We start from the raw sequence: 14,190 nt of genomic DNA, 5'->3' as shown, positions 1-14,190 counted from the left end.
ATTCTTCAATCCAATTTCAAGCTTCAGATAAGATCTATTTTGGTCCTCAAATACATCATGGTAGCTCTTCCTAGCTTACCAGGATTATTTGAGGGTTACTAGGAAGAAGGAATAATCTTATATCACTATACCCAGGTAACAAATAACATGCTGAAAGGAATGCTTTAATAAAGTTAAGTTTGCTAAGCTGTTTAGGTCACACTAGTGTAACTAGAAATAGGGGGATCAGTTACCTATTATGAGAGTCTAGATGTAATATTAAAGGAATCTGAAGTAAAATAAAAAAAATGAGTGAGGGGGAAAAAGCATAGATGGTGTGGGAAAATTTAGTAAAAAAAATTTATTTCATTCTGTAGTTTTTTATACTATGGTGTGTGTATTACCCACCAGAAATCATTTTTGTATTATGGGTACATATACATATTAAGTTATCCATCTGTAGATTATAAGCAAAAGGTGAAGCAGAAATGGTCTTATTATATTGTATACCTTGTAGTGCAATCTTCAAAACAGCTGTTCTGTTGCCACCATAAGTTAAAGAAGAAATAAGTGAAAGTTTTCCCTAAAATGAGAGAAATATGGTTATACAGAAAACCCAAAAGAGCTCACAACACCAAGAGATAAGTTAAAATTGGAATAACTATTTTAAAAGCAATAAACTTTGATTAGTACTGTGTTCAAGTCACCATATTTAAGACACGAAAGTAATTTTACTGAAGAAATTTCAGAAGACTAATTATATAAATTCATAATTTAATTTTTAAACAATCATTAAATATTATCCAATTCCTCATTTTACAAATAAGATGAGCTGGCTCAACTTCAGTTTCATTTTAACCTATAAAGTTCTCCACTAAAGAAAAATGAAGAATTTGCTCCTAGAAGAAACAAATGCTAATTTAAAGAATAATTAAAAAACACAAAGTGGTAATCTCATAAATAAGGGCAGTGAAGACAAAGAAATGAACTACAGCATACATAAAGTCTTGTCCTCATTCTTCTGTAACTAACCAGGCTCTATCAACTTAAAAAAGCTATTTAATCAGAGTCTCTCAGATAAGAATGAAGTATTTAATCTAGGTAGTTTCTATAATTTTTGCTGGTGCTAAAATTTAATAATCCTATGAATAAGTACATTATAGGTCTCTTTGAAAACTCCACACAGAAATAAAATGTACTTAATAAAATTTAAATATGGATCTGTAATATACATCTTCCACACTAATATTCCAGACTTTGATATAGCCAACAATAACAAAAAGCTATGTTTATATACCAATTTTACTTTTAAGATAGGAATCAAAAAAATTAAAATAAGGCTATCAGTCGTGCATGATTCCATCAAAAGTAAATAGTTTTGCTTAGGAGGTAGAAAGCTGGAAAGAATAACAAAAGGTTGGTCAATGTACACATTTCAACCTTTTCTTTTTCTTTTTGACCTTCCAGAGAATTGAAGTCAGAAGATAACCAACTAACCAGAAATCTAGGAAAAGAGAAGCACCTCCAGTAAGAGAGGGACAACAGTGAGATGAGGTCTCTCAGAAATATAAAGAAAAGGAAGATCTTTTATAGAGAGATGGGCAGTAAGTACTTGCTTACCTAATGTAAATGGCAAATGCTGCCTGACATCTGTCAGAAAATTCATCTAACATTTTTAATGAGTTACTAAAGGCCAACTGTAGGCTAGAAGACATGGAACTTGTGGGAACTGCAAACACAAATGGAATTCACACCTACTTACAAGCTCTTCTCCAAAAAGCTGACAAAGTTCAGGCCAGGAGTGAGGGCAAAGGTAGTAGCAGTTACTGTAGAAAACCCTGCCTAGACCTTCCCCATCTTTCTTTCAATACAAAGTCCTTAAACTGCTGGGAGAAGGGCAACAAACCGATGAATCTCATTAGAGCTTTGGTGAAAACCCACTGCAGAAAAAAAAAATGTTCTCCAGCTTTTCAAGGGATAAGGGGAAATAGGTATACAGGGATGAGGGCCAGAAGGACAGCTAGTGACAAGACAGAATCATGGGGAAGACCTCACCCACAAGACCCAGGCCACCCAGTCTGACAAGACTGAGGCTAAGCCCGAACAAAGAACATCCACTTACCAAAAGACTAATGAGTGTCCAGTAGAAATTAATATGACCTACTGCTAGGACAGAGGATCAAGAGCTGGGAGAGAAACTTATTCACTAGAGACACAAAGAGAGGTAGGGACATAAGCAGGCTCCATGCCAAGAGCTGGATGTGGGACTCAATCCAGAAACCCTGGAATCAGGCCCTGGGCCAAAGGCAGGCGCTCAACCGCCGAGCCACTCAGGTGTCCCCTAAGAGCTAGGAGAGAAACTTGAACTGAAGGTAAGCACAAAGACCTAAAACTATAGGCAATGAGAAAAAGCCCTCTGGCCAACCAGCCAGCCTACATTCTAAATACAATGTAACTCTAAAGGATTTAAAGCTTATAGTGCACTGAAGTAACCAGAACAACAACAACAAATCCCAAATCTCAACTTCTAACTAGATTAACTCAATATACCAGACTAAATGCCTACCAGAAAGACCCACACATTTCCAGGTACAATCAAACAGGTGCTTTTGTTACTCCTGCACTTGATCCAACTGGATGAAAGCTCAAAGGAGAGTCTAGAATGATGGGAAAATGTGACATTATGGTTTCTGGAATGGGACACACAGATTTTAATAACAGAGAGTCAAAAACTCTGGCATCTAGGGAAAGATGCCTAGAACCTGGGGAGAAGTCCCTAAACCAGGGAAAGGAACTCCTTAAACATCAGGAAGTACAGGGGAAGGAAGGGATTTTAATATTTGTCTTTTATAACTATTCCAGAAGCCCTCCCCACCCCTCACTCCAAAGGAAAGGCACTAGAGCTGCTCTCATAAACTACAAGGGGCTCTGAAAGTTAACTAACTGCACCACACCCACCCCCAACCAGATGGCTCTAACCATGAGCCAAGCAGGGCATAGCCCAGCTCCTGTACCTTCCATGTAAGATACTTTCAAATGTTTCCACAATTTACAGAGTAAATGAAATGGCCAAGGCCAGATTTAACTGACTGCCCTCAAGTGGTCTCCCTGAAAACAAGGACTAAACTGAAGTACTAGGACTGAACCAGGGGCCTTACGGCTGGCAGACCATCAATCTGTGCTGCCTGACTCATCTATATCCTTTCTTGAGGGTCCTCAACAACTGTAAACTGTTTCCAAAGGGAGTATGTATGCCTTTAGCATGTGTGCTTCCTGTGTGAAAAGCAGAAATTAACCAAAAAACCTGTGATTTGCTCTTAGGGATAGTTAAAAGAAATACTCAAGTGTTTAAGGAAACACCCTGAGTTGATTATGTGGCCCTCAGGTATACACTAAGTAGGCAGTTTTACTCACAATAGAGTTATTCTATTAGAAAGGTAGTATAGATTTTGTTCTGGTCTGTAGCTGAAGCAAGCAAAGAAAAATGGAAGCTAAACTAAAGAATAAGCTTTGGAAGTTTAAGGATGACTAACAGTGAGAGACTTCCAGGGGAATTTAGGCCCCCAGAGACATGCTCTCTCAGATGGAGGAGAACTAGAGACATTCCTTTACACTGTAAATGACGTATTTACATTCAGGAGATGAGGCTTCTCTCCATCTCTCAGGAGGGGAGGGTGAAACTGGAGAGGTATCTTATATAAACTCCCAGATTCATAATTTCAAGGTTCCTTTTCTATAGTGCAAGAAATCCCCCCTACACACATGGGAAGACTTTTGATCCTCACTGTATTGCCTTGAAGGAGGAGATGGGGGATAGAAAACTGATGTAGTCATTGCTGACAGTAAAAATAATAGTTGGCCTATACTCCAGAAACTTCATGTTAGCTTTCAGGATAAAACTGAATTAATATTAGATATTAAAAATGTATCACCTCCACTCTAAGAGTGGAGTTTTTCTAAAGTCAGTGCCTCTCAGATGGGATACAAATGCTTTTGTGCACAGTATGAACCTAAACTTTTTGGCTCCTTCTGACCAACCAAATCTACTGAACTGCAGCACCCCAACCTAGAGGTTGGATTATACACTGTTGCTTGAGAACTATTTGACCACTTGACATTTACCCAAATAAATACTTATGTTTACATAAAAAATTTGTACATTAAAGTTTATAGCTTCTTTATTCATCATTATAAAAAACTGGGAAAAATCCAAATGCTGATACACTGAGGAATGAAGAAATGGACTGTGATGGAATTCTAGTCACCAATAAAAAGGAATAGTACTGACCAACATAACAACCTGGAAGAATCTCAAATGCATCATACTAAGTGAAAGAAGCCAGACTCAAAAGGCTTCATAGTGTAGGATTCCACTCACATGGTGTTCTTACAAGGCAAAAGCATACGGTCAGAAAATTGGTAAAAAGTGTTTGCCAGAGCCCGGGTGGCTCAGCAGTTTAGCACCTGCCTTCAGCCCAGGGTGTGATACTGGAGACCCGGGATCGAGTCCCACGTCAGGCTCCCTGCATGGAGCCTGCTTCTCCCTCTGCCTGCGTCTCTGCCTTCCTGCTTCTCTCTCTCTCTCTCTCTCTCTCTCTGTGTGTCTCTCATGAATAAATAAAGAAAATCTTAAAAAAAAAAAAAGTGTTTGCCAGAGGTTGGAATTGGAGAAGCAGCTGACTATAACATTTGGGGGGTGGGGGGCCATGGGCTGTTCTACAGCCTAATTATGTTTGTGGTTATATGTTCTTATACATATGCCACATCTTACAGAATTGTACACTAAAAACAGTGAATTAAGCAGTAAAATGCATTTAACAAAATTCAAGAAACACAAATAAGAGGTATCTGCAGGTTAAAAAAGGATATGTAATTCAAATTGAGATCTGTAAAATAAGAGACTCAGATACATGAAGGACAGAAATCATATACTTTGACATAACATTTTTTTTTAAAAAAAATGAGGATTGTTCATGAAAATGTGATAATCATGAGAAATAAGTAAAAGGTATCTCCTAGTTTTAACCCTACTGAATACTAACATGTTCACTTACAGCTAAAAGGAATTATTGCAATAAAAGGATTAAAACTGAAAAATATTTCACTAATATAAGTAGGAACAAAAATTAAAAAAAAAACAAAAATAGGAAAATACAGTTAGTAGACTGCATAATCAGGAGAAAAGTATGAAATTAGCAAACAACTGCATTATTTAAATGCCTCTATATCAAGCACACAAAATAAAACTGCTACAATAGTACAACTCAGTAATAACCTGTATTAATGATTTGTTAGAAAGAAAACTGAATCACAGCACTTTATTAATAAAGTACATAAGAAACATCACACTAATCAGCCAAATGCAAAATAACTTTGACAATGCTAAGAAGTAGCTGATAAGACTTTAAATGCAATGAGGTAGAAAATCAACTGTAATCCCTAAAACTGTATTTCATATAAAAGAAAACACCAGGGAAATGGAGAATAAACAGAAGAATAAAATATGTAACAAATGTCTAAATGAAGAATATTGATTAGAAAAGTAAAACTAGGGGATTCCTGCATGGCTCAGTGGTTTAGTGCCTGCCTTTGGCTCAGAGAGTGATTCTGGAGTCCTTCCTAGAATTGAGTCCCACATCAGGCTCCCTGCGTGGAGCCTGCTTCTCCCTATGCCTGTCTCTCTGCCTCTCCCTCTCTCTCTCTCTGCGTTTCTCATGAATGAAAAAATAAATTACTTAAAAAAGAAAAGAAAAGAAAAACTGAAATGTAGCAATATTCTCTTTCACTATCAGACCCATTTCACTAATAAAGCCCCCACCTCCCTCCTGTTACATTCTCTCCTTAGTCCCTAACTTAGGTACAACAACTAAAATGAAAATTTCACTATCTATAACAGAATATTGGATATGACAGAAAAAACATTAAATGAACTTGAAGGCAGATCAATAGAAATTAATTGGAAAATTTCACTCAGCCAAAAACCAAAATAAAATAGAAGAAAATGGAACAATACCTCAGAGACCTATGGGACAATATCAAAAAGCTTAACATACAAATATACATGTAACTGATATCCTGAAAGGAGAAAAGAATAATCATGTGGTAGAAAAAAATTCCAAGAAACACATCCAATAATTTCCTTAATTTGATGAAAAACACTGACTCACAGATACAAGAAGCTCAGTAATATACATAAGGAAAAATTCAAAGAAAAGTCATACACAGGCACAGGACAGTCCAGTCCAGTAATTGATAGAACAAGGAGAAATAAAATCAGTACGAACACAGAAGACCTGAAAACACAATCATACAAGTTTAAACAATTAACATTGACAGACCGCCAGATCTGACAATTACTAAAAATACATTTCTGTCAAGTACACATGGAAGGTTCAGGAAAGGAAACCACATGGTGACCTATTAAGTCCTAATAAATCTCAAAAAAACTGCAATCTTGCAGAAATCACAAATCAGTAACAATAACATATTTAGACATATCCCTAATATTAACTCTCCCCAATGTTGTTAATTCTTTAATCTTACATTTAAATGCATCCCTTCTCTTCATTCCTTTACAACAAATGTATTCTTTTTTTATAAAATGGAATATTTTTAAAAATCACAATTACTTTTGTTATTGATAGTTTACAGCAATTGTATTTACCTTCGCCACTCATTATTAATAGCCTCATGTAAATTTTTAGGACTGTGGTCAAGTTTGAAAAATTTCTATTAAGTTTCTTTCTTATATATAAGATACAAGATTTCTGGGATCCCTGGGTGGCGCCTGCCTTTGGCCCAGGGCGCGATCCTGGAGACCTGGGATCAAGTCCCACGTCGGGCTCCCGGTGCATGGAGCCTGCTTCTCCCTCTGCCTATGTCTCTGACTCTCTCTCTCTCTCTCTGTGTGACTATCATAAATAAAAAATAAAAAATAAAAAATAAATTATAAAAAAAAAATAAGATACAAGATTTCTAACAATTGTCCTTGAAGTAGCTTCAGATTTCTAGTTTTAGTACCTATTTTCATCCACTAAGTATATATACCCCATGCTCGGTGTTGACAGTATATATTCATGCCCTGGTACAACTTTTGACTCCATACTTTTCTTCCATGCTACCCAGTGAGTTGGAATGTCCCTGCAAACACTTCTACAGAACTGGTATATCCCAGCTATAAATGGCAGTAACTGCAAATCACACAAATATATCCCACTAAACCTATTGTACAAGTCAACTACCCCTTAACTACATATTGCAAAAAAGTTCTCAGCCACTCCAATGCCACTTGATGAGACAGGAAATGTGATGGAGGGGGGATGTCAAAATGGAAAGAGACAGCAATCTTTAACCATGTTAGGTTAAAACATCCCACTTGTGTAAATTTTACAAATATGAAAATGTAAATTCATTTCTAAAACTCCGAACATGGTCTTAGGCTTGGTCAAGTAAAGTTTTTGAAGCTTGAGTTTCACTAACTGCAAAATAACTCTATCTTTAGTCAATGAGATTATGGTACATTATTTTCACCGAAACCTATGACACTAGGTAAATTCCTTGTCCAAAAACATGTTGTTAATGATAGCAATATCTTTACCACAATAACCAGCATTTACTGAAGGCTTAAAATTCATTAAGTAAGCGCTTTACATTTAATCTTCATTGCATTTTTATGAAGTAGGTTCTATTATAATTCCTAGCTTATAAATGAAAAAAATAAGGCATAGACAGGTAAAATCACTTCCCCAATCACATAGCTAGTAAATGGTGGATCTGTGCTTCAATCCAGCCAGCCTGTCTCCAGGGCTTCCATTCCATTTCAGGATGCTAAACTGCTACTGAAGAAAGTTTGCGACCATGGCTGTGATTTTGAGTTTAAGTGTACTGGGGAAAGGGGGACAGAGTGAGTAGAAGAAAGGAAATGCAGATTAAATTTTAAAAAAACTGAATTTATTTCACTTTAGTGCAGTAGTTGTGAAATTGATTTTAGGTAGTATAAAAGTCAGTCACTGTTAACCAAATGCAAAACTGACTAGGCTAAAATTAAAAACCTTCTACTCCTATTTCAGGACTATGACTTCCATAATCAAAATATCAAAATGCCACAACATACTCCTTGAAAAACATTTTTTCTCACCCAACATTCAATCCTCAAACCACTAAAAAAGTCGACCTAGCAACCCTAGTCTTTCCAAGTGACCAATACTTTCTTGGTTATTAAATCTAACAGATAATTTTTCATACCTTAGACTGGGTATCTAGCAGCAACATAATGCTTTGGTTAAGAGCCAAGCCAATGAAAATTCAAATAACAGCTCAGCCACTACAAGTACAAGAGGGAACATATGTAAAGCACTTAGGAGAGTGCTTCCCAAAGAGCAACTTATGTAAGAGTTACTGATACTACTCCTTGAAACTTACCTTACTAAATATACTAAAGACACCACTCTCTCCTGTTTTTTCTCCTACACCTCTGGATCATCTATCTCTTATTCATGCTATCTTCTTGACATCCTTCAACAAATCTCATTTTATTCTTTGGCCCAAATGTCCCTGAGTAGGAACTCTTTTGACTTCCAGAACCCCAAATCTATTTGCCTATGGGACAATGGCACCTGGATCCCTTCAAAAACCTCTGTAAGATAAACAGAACTCATCGTCTTTCTTCCTAAACACATGCTTATTATCTTCCCAGGGTTGTTAGGACTTAAAAACATGTAAATTTCCTGAACTCTTTACCTCTTTAATCTAATTGTTTTCCAAGACCTGCTGCTTCTTATATTCTATCAGTTCCAAGCAGAATGTCTAGATTCTAACACCAGGTCAACTACTTATTAACTGTATCTCAGGCCACTTAACCTTTTGGAAATGCAGTATCCTCACAGTCAAAGAACAACAGGACCCAAGTTATAGGGTTTTGTGATGATTAAATGAGTTGATATATGCAAAGCACTTAAAATACTACCTAACTCATAGAAAGAGCTCAATGTTAACTTTTGTTATTATTATTACATTACTATTTTGTCTGTCTCCTTCCCATCATCTCCTCTTGACTCTGGTTCAGACCAGCATCACCTCTAAACTAAGATTACTGCAACTATCTTTTACCTAATTAAACATACTTCCTCTAATCTTGCCCTTTCTGATATATTCTTCACCCAGAAGGCAGAGTAATTTGAACACAGAGTGAATCATGTCTTCATCCTGCTTAAAATCTATGAAGGGTCTCCCGTAGTGTTTAGGATAACATCCAAATTCTTCAACATGCACATGAGGATTGCTTATACCCAAATTGGAAGGTATAATCTTAGTTATCTTTTAAGTTCCAGCTCCACTTTCCTGACCTAACTAGTCCCAAAGGTTCTCTCCACTTTCCTAACTAGTCAGAACCAAAGTGTTCACATACCACAATTCTAAAACCAATTCATTAATTATAATTAGAGAAGGTAACCTGTCCACCTAAAAGAATTCAGTCCCCTTTAGCTCAAGGACCGTATTATCTTTGTACCCTTAAAACTTACTACAGTGTATCACAAAGAATCCAATGTTTGCTAAATGAATGCTAAATAAGAATAACAGCATCAAAATAATCACAAACAGGGCAGCCCGGGTGGCTCAGCGGTTTAGTGCCACCTTCAGCCCAGGGCCTGATCCTGGAGACCTGGGATCGAGTCCCACGCCAGGCTCCCTACATGGAGCCTGCTTCTCCCTCTGCCTCTCTCTCTCTCTCTCTGTCTCATGAAAAAAATAAATAAAAAATCTTAAAAAAATAGTCACAAACATTATGACACATGTAAAACTATACCTAAAACAACTCCTACAAATAAGCTCAACCTAAAAAATGAACATTTCTTTTGGAAGGAAAAAAAGCATTCGGAGTTATGAAAATTCTTACCTGGATGTATTTCTTGCTATAATCACAACCTGGTTGTAGAGACTTGAAATCTACTTTGTTTAATTCACCTAGCAGCTCAACCTCAGGTACTCCATTCACTTCTTTTATTAATTCAAGTGGCATATCAGATCTGCTTCAAAATATTGTCGAAGGCAAATTCAATTAGGAAGTTGACGGCCTGCTGCTGAAAACACAAAGACCAGTGTTTTACCCAAAGTGTAGTCAATAATTTTAAGCTTTTTTTGACTTCGTTTTGCTTTTCCTTTCCTTTAAATTCATTAGTAATCCCCGTTGAGGTGGAGTGGATTATTCTACAATTTTATTATAAGGATCAATACACGTATTTCCCCTAAGACATCGAAACTCAGGCCTTTCCTATTTAGTTTCTTTTTAAAGAAGTCCCTCTAAACGCCAGTTTCAGAGTCTGTGAAAACTACACTAACAATGTCTTTTTACCAAAACCGTGCTTTAAAGTGTACAAGTTACTGGGGAAGGGAAGGGGGACAGAAACGTATAGGTTTTCTTTTTTAATCTCTTTGGCAGTCGTAATATTGTGGGCTCAAATTGGGCACCAGAGGCTTATGACTCCAAAATATACCCGTGGCCTCCTCCCTCCAGCCTCTGTACAACCGAAAGGACTGCCGAACTGATACTAACCTGTGCTTTGCAGGTTCAGTCTTACTTCTCAAACCTTTTGGGCGGGACACGCACTAGTGTCGAAATTAAAATTTAATGTGTGCGCACCACCCTTCCGCAAGACAGCTGAGCTCCACGAGGGCGAGACTTGGACTAACTCAAGTCAGCTGCTCCCAAAGCACCAAGCAAGACACTGAACACGGGAGGCTCACGCTAAAGACAAGGTCTTTCTGCAATTACTACACATTTTGATCTAAGCTAAACCAGTCTCCTTATCATACCTGTTCACAACCCGAATCCCTTTGCACCCCTGCAACAAACTCCAAACCGACTTAGAGATTCACTTACCCCCGCTCTAAAGAAAAACAAGGAAGTTTGGAAGGGCGCGCCCGTGACGTCACACGCACGCTGGCGGCCCAGGCCCCGCGCATGCGTACACGGTCTCCAGGGCTAAATTTACCGCTCCCGGGCCCGCGGAGGGCGAACTGCGTGCTGATTGCCAGGCCCAAGGGAACCTGGAAATTCCACGCTGTACGGAGACGGTGCGGGCCAGGAGCAGGACCCGGCCGTGGTACAGCCGCCGCTCGGGAGCTGCGCTGCTCCCCTTAGCCCCGCCTCCTGTCAATCTCCCGCGGTCCCGGCTGTAGACGCGGGCCGGGAAGCTGGGACAGTCCGCTGGGAGATTCATAAATCCTGCAGCCAGTAAAAAGCCTTTTTGAAAACCGCGGCGGAATTTGAGATTAGGAGCGCCTGTGGGCAGGGCACTTCCGGTAACTCCGGGTTTTCTACCTCAGAAGCAATCACCCCAACGAAGATTTTACAAACAAATAATTCCATCCTTGAGTAATGCTATTTTTAGATAGGTTGGCTTAGCCTCGTTGGTCTACAGGGCTATGGCTCCGGGGTGTAATTAATAAGACGTATTAGTAAATGAATCTTTGGCTCATGAGAAATAAGTAAAAGGTATCTCCTAGTTTTAACCCTACTGAATACTAACATGTTCACTTCAGCTAAAAGGAATTATTGCAATAAAAGGATTAAAACTGAAAAATATTTCACTAATATAAGTAGGAACAAAAATTAAAAAAAAAACAAAAATAGGAAAATACAGTTAGTAGACTGCATAATCAGGAGAAAAGTATGAAATTAGCAAACAACTGCATTATTTAAATGCCTCTATATCAAGCACACAAAATAAAACTGCTACAATAGTACAACTCAGTAATAACTTGTATTAATGATTTGTTAGAAAGAAAACTGAATCACAGCACTTTATTAATAAAGTACATAAGAAACATCACACTAATCAGCCAAATGCAAAATTGCTATTTCTGGTCATTTGATGAAGGTGAAACCACCTCAATGCAAAGACAGGATGTAATAATTACATAAAGATTTCCAAGGCTAATTTGGACTAAAATATCTGCTGTGGATACTTATTTGCAGGAGGAAATGGCTATGTTTGAAGTAACTACTTTTTTTTTTTTTTTTTTCCGCAGGAAGCATTCTGTTACCGCCTTCTCTTTCCCCTCACACCTCTGAATTCCCAGGCCATGCACAAACCAGCGGGGACCAGAGGCGAGCTGAGCTGAGCTGAGCTGAGCTGAGCTGAGCTGCCCACTTCAAGGAAACAATCCCAAGGAGGGCCTAGATCCTCTCGTTCTTTACCCTGGCCTCGCCCGACTCAGAAATACTGTGCCTTCTCCCTAAGTGAAGTCCACGTTGGCTCTGGATTCTGGCCACTTTCATTTCCCCACCTATCATTACTTATGTATCTTCTCTCACCATATTTTCAGCTTCTCTTTATACTTTCCCATTGGTATTTAAATGTTTCTTCCACAGCCTAAGCTTATTAAGGGCAGGAAGAACTGTTTACTGCTAAACGCTTAGAGCCTGCGCGGTGGCAGGCATATCGTAGGAGCTAGTAGGAGCTGTGTATTTGTTGAATGAATAAATGCTCAGGAGAGTATGTTCCTCTTTGCTCACCTTTGGCTTCCACCTCTCCATCTTGGCGCCATCCCCACACCATTATTACACTGAAACTGCCTTTACCAAGATCACTGAAGACCTCTTTGTTGCTAAGCCAAAAGGGCACTCTTCACTCTCTTTACTATTTCTTATTCATTTTTCTAAAACGCATTTTCATTTTGTTGCCACGTGTTTAGTTTGATTCTTTTCCTATATCAACGGAATCTTTTAAAGTTTTTCTCCTCCTCTAGTTAGGCTGTAAATGTCCATATTCTATTCTGATGAAGATATTGTAACTGCTTTTTTGGTTGTGATTTTTCTCAGCTTCTCCACAACCTAAATGCTTCATGTACATCCAAGTAACTTCCAATCTTGTTTCTCGCTCACTATTTCCCACTTAGTGGCAGAGCTGGGTGGATGCCTATGACTCCAGAGCTGATACTGCTTTCTCTCACATTAGTAACTAGTTGTTCTATAAACAAAGAAAATTGAATGTGATTATCCGATACAACTTAAGTTCAATCAGAGAAAAAAGAGTGGATCAACTAGATAAGGCCCTGAAGTCATATATTAAAACAATTATTACTGTTTTTCTACGTGTTGTATTAAAACAGCATAAAAAGCTCCAAGACTGAAAAAATAAAATCCAAGACTAATAATGTATTATCTATTACAAGACGCCATTTTTTAAAGTGCAGTGAAGAAATTTTTTATCCAAAAACTACTGTTAACTTGAAAATAAGAACCACAGTGAGAGGCAAATAAGTATTTTATTTGGGGATCAAAGAATTGCAATTCACAGAGCACAGAACCAGGTAGAAACTCAAAAAGTGTCCAGTTTGTAGGGTGAAAGCAAGGGTTTTGATGAGGAAATGAACGGGAGCCCATTACATGAGTTGAAAAGGGAAAAATGTTTTCTGTAGGTGTTAGGTTATTCTAGGTTATACATTGATTGACTACTAATTCTATCTTCAGGAAAGTTCAGGTCTTGTAATCAGGATATCTGTTCTCAAGCAGTTGCTTAGAACAATTGCTGTTTTGCCCAGTCCAAAGTTTATGGCCCATTTCAAAGATAGATAAAGCAGTTTCTCTGGCTCTATTTCTTTTTTTTTTTTTTAATTTTTTATTTATTTATGATAGTCACAGAGAGAGAGAAGCAGAGACACAGGCAGAGGGAGAAGCAGGCTCTATACACCGAGAGCCCGATGTGGGATTCGATCCTGGGTCTCCAGGATCGCGCCCTGGGCCAAAGGCAGGCGCTAAACCGCTGCGCCACCCAGGGATCCCTCTGGCTCTATTTCTAAATGGCTACAGTCATGTCAGTTTTTCATACTACAATATGAAATCCTCGATTTTTAAAAAGTTAAAATGACAGTCTCATTAGTAAAAAGTGGGTAAGTATTTTTATTAATAAAAGCATATACATAAAGATATGGTGCTGTTTATAAATAATTGTGCAGAGATAAAAGGAATTAAACTGCAAATGTCTGGGACTTCTGTAATGGAGACCAAACTCCTGTTCACCACACAGTAGGGCAGTAAGTTGAGAGGCAAGATGTTGGGGTAAGGAAAGCAACTTTATTTGGAAAGCCAGCAAACAGAGGAGATGCTGGACTGTGATCCCAAACAACCATCTCCCCTGGCATGAAATTCAGACTTGTGTTAGCAAAAGGAGAAAGTAGGGAAGGAATTTGGAGTCAAAAGGTAACGGA

The 14,190-nt window shown here is 38.1% G+C and overlaps 1 protein-coding gene and 1 long non-coding RNA gene across 13 annotated transcripts in view; one reads left to right on the top strand and one right to left on the bottom strand.

The window, feature by feature from the left end:
* POT1 (protection of telomeres 1) overlaps positions 1-11,214 on the bottom strand; it is an 80,240-nt gene extending 69,026 nt beyond the window's left edge. Inside the window, exons 1-3 of one of the 12 annotated variants that reach the window (XM_026010764.2) lie at positions 10,859-11,141; positions 9,875-10,058; positions 490-562 (exon numbers count right to left, since the gene is read on the bottom strand). In XM_026010764.2, coding sequence (XP_025866549.1) covers positions 490-562; positions 9,875-9,997 — 196 coding nt within the window. In that variant the 5' untranslated portion in view covers positions 9,998-10,058; positions 10,859-11,141. Of the gene's footprint in view, positions 1-489; positions 563-9,874; positions 10,059-10,531 lie in introns of all 12 variants that reach the window. The other 11 variants (XM_026010766.2, XM_026010767.2, XM_026010769.2 and 8 more) reach the window with 11 other exon arrangements.
* Positions 11,119-12,495, top strand: LOC140599692 (uncharacterized). The gene is made up of 2 exons (XR_012002644.1): positions 11,119-11,280; positions 12,010-12,495. It is a non-coding gene; the product is annotated as an uncharacterized lncRNA (long non-coding RNA).
* Positions 12,496-14,190: the final 1,695 nt, after the last annotated feature.

The sequence above is a fragment of the Vulpes vulpes genome, chromosome 7 (assembly GCF_048418805.1).
Source record: "Vulpes vulpes isolate BD-2025 chromosome 7, VulVul3, whole genome shotgun sequence".
In the NCBI taxonomy this organism is placed as follows: domain Eukaryota; kingdom Metazoa; phylum Chordata; class Mammalia; order Carnivora; family Canidae; genus Vulpes; species Vulpes vulpes.
Note: the sequence above shows the minus strand (reverse complement) of the source record. Positions and strands in the feature narration are given on the sequence as shown.